Source organism: Symsagittifera roscoffensis, chromosome 3 (assembly GCF_963678635.1).
Source record: "Symsagittifera roscoffensis chromosome 3, txSymRosc1.1, whole genome shotgun sequence".
NCBI classification, from domain to species: domain Eukaryota; kingdom Metazoa; phylum Xenacoelomorpha; order Acoela; family Convolutidae; genus Symsagittifera; species Symsagittifera roscoffensis.
Genome location: NC_087064.1, coordinates 14661162 through 14667540, shown reverse-complemented (window position 1 = coordinate 14667540; position 6379 = coordinate 14661162). Strand labels below are relative to the sequence as shown.

The window sequence follows — 6379 nt, the reverse complement described above, 5'->3', positions numbered from 1 at the left end:
TAGTTGAAACTTTTTGAAATCGCTGAGATAATTTCAACACATTTGGATAATTTGCAAGTGTAGATCGTCTAAAGGTAAGAAGGTTGACTTAAACGCGTTATGTAGAGGTTCCGAATCTGGGCAAGGGCTGCTTTTTGCAATTTATTAACAAATACCAACTCTTTATTTTCACTCATTTGGCTATGACCAGAATAAAAAATTTCAAAAAAAGCTGAGACAGTACTGACCCGCACTGACAAAAATGGACAAGGATCAATTTTAGTATGAATAAGTATGTTGAAAAAAGTATGTTGAAAAAGATCGGTTTTGGTATGAAAAAAGTACAGATTAAATAAAAAAGATAAAGATTGATTTAGATCGATTTAAAATTGATCGTAAATGCAAGCTACAATATTTGATCCAAATCGATTATAAATCAATTGAAATCATTTTTTTCCACTCTTTTTGTTGTTTTTAAGGTGATTAAAACGGATTTAAAATGAATTCAATCGATTTTTTTCATTCGAGTTTCATCAGTTTCAATTTTTAACTTCATTTATTCATTGCCTATCATAAGAAAGACCAAAAAAAAGACCAAAATATCGATAAAACTCTATGACTTCCTTGTTCATTTTGAGTTCAAAAATTGATCTATATTGACACTTTTTTGATTCGTTTCATATGTTTTTGCTCAAAATCTGGTTCAAATTCACGATTTTCTATGATTTAATTGCATTTTATTGAGATTAAAGTTTAATTTATTCTGATTCTTTCTAGTTTGTTACATGAGATTTTGCCCATAATCTGATTTACAATGATTTTTTACTTTTAAAGACATTAAATCGATGCAAAATTTTCAAGAAAGATCGATTTAAATCAGGAAAAACTACTCGAATCCAAGTTTAGGCGTAAGTAATCGATTATAACGGATTATTCTGTTAACTTTTTGAAAATTTTATTCAATTTATTAATTGAAAATTATAATTACCAAAATTAGGTGTTTAAACGATTTATAATCGATTATAATTTTCCAATCGTTCAGACAAAAAACTCTGTAAATCAATTATAATCGATTATAATCTCTTATTTTGCCAAAACTTTTCGGGGGCACCTTTTTGTCTTTTTTTGTTGACTCTTTCGATTCGATAAATTTGCAAATGCCCGCAAAAAATCCTAGGGTCGCAGATCATTTGCTTTTTTTGAATAGCGTTTGTTTCAGCAAAGCGAATCAAACTTTCAAGATTTAACCGTTTTTGAACAGTATTCCTATTTTGACTGTAGAAATAAAGTATTGTAAAATCCCAAAACAATGAAAGCATCCTGAAATTATCGAAAAAAAAAACTATTTCAATTCAACAAACGTTTGATTAAAAAAGCTAACATGGTAATCGTTCAATTGTATAAACGCGGAGCAAATTAAAAACACAAAACTAAACTCTATAATAACATCGACGTATAGATAAATGAGAAACATTGATAGAATAAAGGGGCAGAAATCTTAAACAATTTTTCTTTTTGATATAACACTGATTGGAATCAATAGTTAGAATAAGAGATAGATTTTATATAAAGCTGCAGGACGCTGTAACAAAAGTTTGGATTCTGGTTAAATCATCATCGGTTCAATTTTTCATTTTAGTTTCTATCATGGTCGTATAACCTCACTGAACTAGCAGGCGGAATTTCGAAGATTTGGCCGTGTTAAACTATCCAAGCGCTCGACAACTTCCGCTGATAAAAGTGTGAAAATAGCATCCAAAACGGAAATTCCTCTGAATTGAAGACATTTTTATGTTTTTTTTTCAATAAAGTTGTGCGAATAGATAATTGAATCATATATTGATGGCTAATTGGTCTGTCGCATCCCCTTTTTCCATACAAGGAGTGGGGGTCCCGTTGGATCTCGTATCGTCTAAGGGGGAGGGGGAGTTTGATAGATTGGGACTCCTGCCTTCTCTGCCCCACTCGCTACTCCCATTGCACGTCCGGTCTCCCCTTGCTCCACCTAAAGATGTTGCAGTTCCTGGTGATGTTACCCCGAAAGTTCCCCCCTTGGGCCGAACTCTATGACTGCTTTTGGGAGTCTCTGCAGCATCCATAGGCGGTAACATCTGTCGTTGTCTTTGCCGATGATTGCAGTCCACTCTTTGATTTGAATGATTGTTTTGCAAGTTGGGTGATGGTGGGTTTGCGATGCGAGCCAGCCGTTGAGCAACCTGAATTAATAATTAATATCATCACATAACAAAATTTCATAATTTATTAAAATTATGCAGTCTTAAATCGAGCTCTTGATATAAAGCAACAAGGATAGACGGTGGCTGTGCAAGTAGTACAAAATGAATGTTCCTACCATAATCTTAAAAAATACATTTTTTTTAATTATTGTTTTTTTATGAGTCGTGTGATAAACGGATCTGAAGAAAACCGAGAGGGCAACAGTTTTAGTCGAAAAAAGACAAAAAAATAAGTTTTTTTTTCTTTTTTTTGCAGACATTTTTTTGAAATTTTGAAACCTTTTATTCCAAAGAAGACGTTAAACGAACTTTGAAAAATAATTTAACTGGAGTTCAATTGAAGTTTCATCGCTTTTTTTTCTAAAACAAACCTGCTCGCTAGCTTTACTCGATCGAAATTCGACTAAAACTCAAAAATTTCAAACCGGTTTTTCTCGTCATTGGGTCATTTTGAAATTTTTTGAATGTCGTACGAATCAGGGTTGAAAGTGCTTTAATATGATATATCACTCCACCCAGGGGCAGGTTAAGAGGGGCAGACGCCCCCCCCCTTCAGGGATTCTACCCACTGCCGACCCAAAGGATCCGCCCCTTAAGTACTTTTTAAAAAATCCATTTTCTGCCGACCGACCCTAAAGTTTTTCCAAAGCCATCATAAACTAATTTCGAGGGGGAGTGCGCGCCAAAACAAAGCAATTTTTTGGCCAACATTTTCCAAAAAGTGCCCAAAAGCGGCGTTCCAAAATGGGTTTTTATATTGTTCTGGGAGCGCTCAGATCGGAAACTCAATTTGACGACCTAAAAAAAAGGGCGACAGAATTGTCAAAAAAATGAATAAAAATCCGTCGCCCTCCTCGAGAAAATCCTAGATCCGCCCCTGACTCCACCCATTACGATGATTATTTGCGGTAAATACTTTTCGCTGAAAAATAAAAAAAGCCTGCTCGCTCATTCTCTCCAAATGAGAACAAAAATCTAAATTTTCAAATTGAATTTTCTCGACACTGGGAATTTTTTTTTGAAATTTTAAAATGTTTTTCAAATTAAGACTGAAAGAATTTTAGTTTGATATATCAATCGACACACTCCATGATTATTTGTGGTACCTGATTTAGCGTGGAAAAAACTAAAACACACCCAAATACAATAGTCGGAACAAAAACAGTCGGCTGAAAATTGTACTGAAACATCAGGATTTGCAGTAATTACATTTTTTTGCTAAATCATAGGTATTTTATGACCAGTTAAATTATGAATAAAATCAATTTTTCAATGCATTGCAGAGTTATTTATCAATCAAAACATTTAAATTAATATGAGGCGAATTGATCATGAAAGGAAAACATCAAGAAAATCTGATCAAACTAAAACTAAGTTGATAAACTAAAACCAAGTTCTAAACTAATAATACGAAAAAAAAATTAATCGAGTAACAGACACAACATGAACCATGCATCATTATATGTAGCCTTAACACTTATTAATTTTAAAATCATAGGTTATCACTGGCCTTGCTACTAATCCGCAAAAGGAACTTCAAAGCGCATGCCATCCCAGCCCTTCCCAAAACACAGTGTGACGATGAGCGATCCGACGTTTATCTTGGCGAGTAAGAAGCAAAGGTGGCGAGGACGTAGGTTCGACTTCGCGTCTAGGTTGATTTCCGTTCTCTTCACTATTTCGGTATCTTCCCACCATTGGAATTCTTTTTTGGCGGTAGATGGCCTCAGTTTGTAGTCCCAGAGCTGGTATCAAGTAACCTTGCTGTTGGTTTTGTGCGTGATTAAAATCTGTATCACGCGGTCTGTTATAAACAGATTGACTTTCTGTCGAAGCTCTTTTGCGATGACCATGAGAGAACAGTTGATTGGCTGAATTGTAAATCTGTCTATTGTGTTGACCAACCGGATTCGCTGATTTAAAAGCGTGCGGCGATTGTGATTGGTCTGATACAAAAGGACTAGCATTAGTCTCTTTGGTTGCATATATGTCCGATCCTTGTCGGAAACGCGGGTTTAAAGGGTAGGCTTCACTGGGGATATTTCTGGAATCATACTCTAACATAGAGTGCTAAAACATTATCATACACAAACAACATGCAAAGGGGGCATGGTAAAATAGCCATTGACATGCAAAGGAGCAAAACAGAAAGTGCAACTTAAAAAAATTGATATATATAAACAAAAAACTAGCTGCAAAAAGGGAGCAATTGATTTCATAAATCTACTATTAGCATGATCTTGAAAGACTCGATTATTTTTTAAGTCTCAAAATAAAAACCAAAGTTCATGCACTTCAATGACACAAATTAGTTGAAGGATCATGCTGATTTCAATCAAGTACTATCATTTCAATCGAAAAACAGTCAAAACTAAATTAACCAACACCATTAGGTTAAGGCTACTCACTTATAATCTACATTCTACTCTTTGAAGTGTTTCGTGCTACCATGAATAGAATTCTTGCTTTTTCTTACCTGGGACTGATGAATCTGATTGGTAGTCCCGTAAAGAGGGTTCTCGCTAGTCCTCATCCCACCCACACGTCCGTTAAGTCTCTCCCCCTCAAGTTCTCTGGGCTCATAATCTGACCTATAAACAGAATTTTGCTCTTTCCCACCCACATTTTGCCTAGTCGGCTGTGGATTTGGGGAAGGTGCTGCCGAAGATTGGGAGCCGTATGGTCCTTGGGAACCATAATGTCCCGCCGCTTCGTCACTGTTGCTGTGATTGTACTTAACAGCTGTCGGTTTTCTTATCAAAGGGATGTTGTTGATAACTTTGTTACTGACTTGAGCCCCGCCCCTTCCAGAGTGATTTTGATTGGCTGTCGCAAAGAGTAGTACCCTGGAACTCAGTGGGTCCTGACCGTACGTGTTATTGTTCCCGCTATCTCCCCCTTCAGCAGTTGGGTGTTGACCATGGCGGGGGTGATTGGATTGAGAGGGTGTGAAAAGTCTGGTATCTGATCTGTACTGCACTGGGTTATTTGCACCCCCATTATTTCTGTCGCCAGTTCTGCTGTTTAGCTGCAGCTGGCTGCTGTCTCTCAATAGATGCCCAGGGTTGTATCTGTACAGCACCAAAGTAACCCGCAATAAAATTGAAAGAAAAATACACTGAAAAACCCAATTCTAGAAAACAGAACAGGAGAAACATGCCCATATTGAAGCATGTGATCAATAACCAAAATGAAAGTATAACCAAAATCAATGTCAATCATTTTTACAATTATTGCATTTACAGACAGAAATTTTATTACAACAATTAATAAACGTGACCCGAAAGTTTTTTCAGTCAGGTTGTTTCTTTCCTTCTCAAATCCCGATTCATCTGTAAAGACAATTTTAAGTCGTTTTTAAAATTTTTCAAATGTGACTAACTTTTATTGAACATTCAATTTTTTATTTAAACAAAAAGATAATTGTCTCAGTTTTCTAGTAAAGCAATATAATAGCCTTGATGGCGTTGTTGCGGTGATTTTGAATTTTTTCGCTTAAATTCATATATTCACTTCAAAAATATTTTCGAAATCTTTATTTTTTCTAACTTTTCAACACTCACAGCTGTGTATGGGAATAGTTCAGCATGCTGTGACTCTGAGGCAACCCAGTTGCCCCTCCCAATCCCCCAACTAATCTCCCCTCCCCAATCGGACTTCTTTGGTCCCCCCTCTGCCCCATCAACTGACTGCTACTAGACTGCGTAGGTTGTCTCGGCAACGCCCTGTTTTGCATCTGATTAAACGATTGCGAATGCGGTGTGTGGTGATTATGTTGGTTTCCGTGGCTCCCATGGTTACCATTGGGTGCCACTGTGTGATGCTGTGGAAACCGTGTATGGTCCTCTTGTCGATGGCCATGACTGGACATGCTATGGCCCCGATTCATCTGTAATCTGGACATGCTTCCAGCCAATCCTTGTTCTGCTGGGTGTAAGTCCAGTCTATTTGGAGGATGTGGCCGGGCTAAGTTGGTATCTTGTCTGGGTGAGATGGATCTGTAGGGAGTACCATTCATAGCTGATGTACTCAGGATGCTGTCTCCATGGGCCGATGAATTGCCTGCTAAAACAATATTGCAATATAAGGTGAAAGGCACTTCTGATTTAATACTATTAGATTACTATTATTATAACACCGTAGAATTGTAGAACTAATTCATC

General features: G+C 36.7%; 1 protein-coding gene across 10 annotated transcripts in view; it reads right to left on the bottom strand.

Moving 5' to 3' along the window:
• Positions 1-1391: 1391 nt before the first annotated feature.
• The window catches only part of LOC134842816 (uncharacterized), a 49862-nt gene continuing 44874 nt past the window's right edge, over positions 1392-6379 (bottom strand). For 8 of the 10 annotated variants that reach the window (XM_063859306.1, XM_063859302.1, XM_063859305.1 and 5 more), the window contains 3 exons: positions 5780-6281; positions 4693-5287; positions 3708-4286 (listed from right to left, as the gene is read on the bottom strand). In XM_063859306.1, coding sequence (XP_063715376.1) covers positions 3753-4286; positions 4693-5287; positions 5780-6281 — 1631 coding nt within the window. In that variant the 3' untranslated portion in view covers positions 3708-3752. Of the gene's footprint in view, positions 2196-3707; positions 4287-4692; positions 5288-5779; positions 6282-6379 lie in introns of those variants that run through there. The other 2 variants (XM_063859310.1, XM_063859308.1) reach the window with 2 other exon arrangements.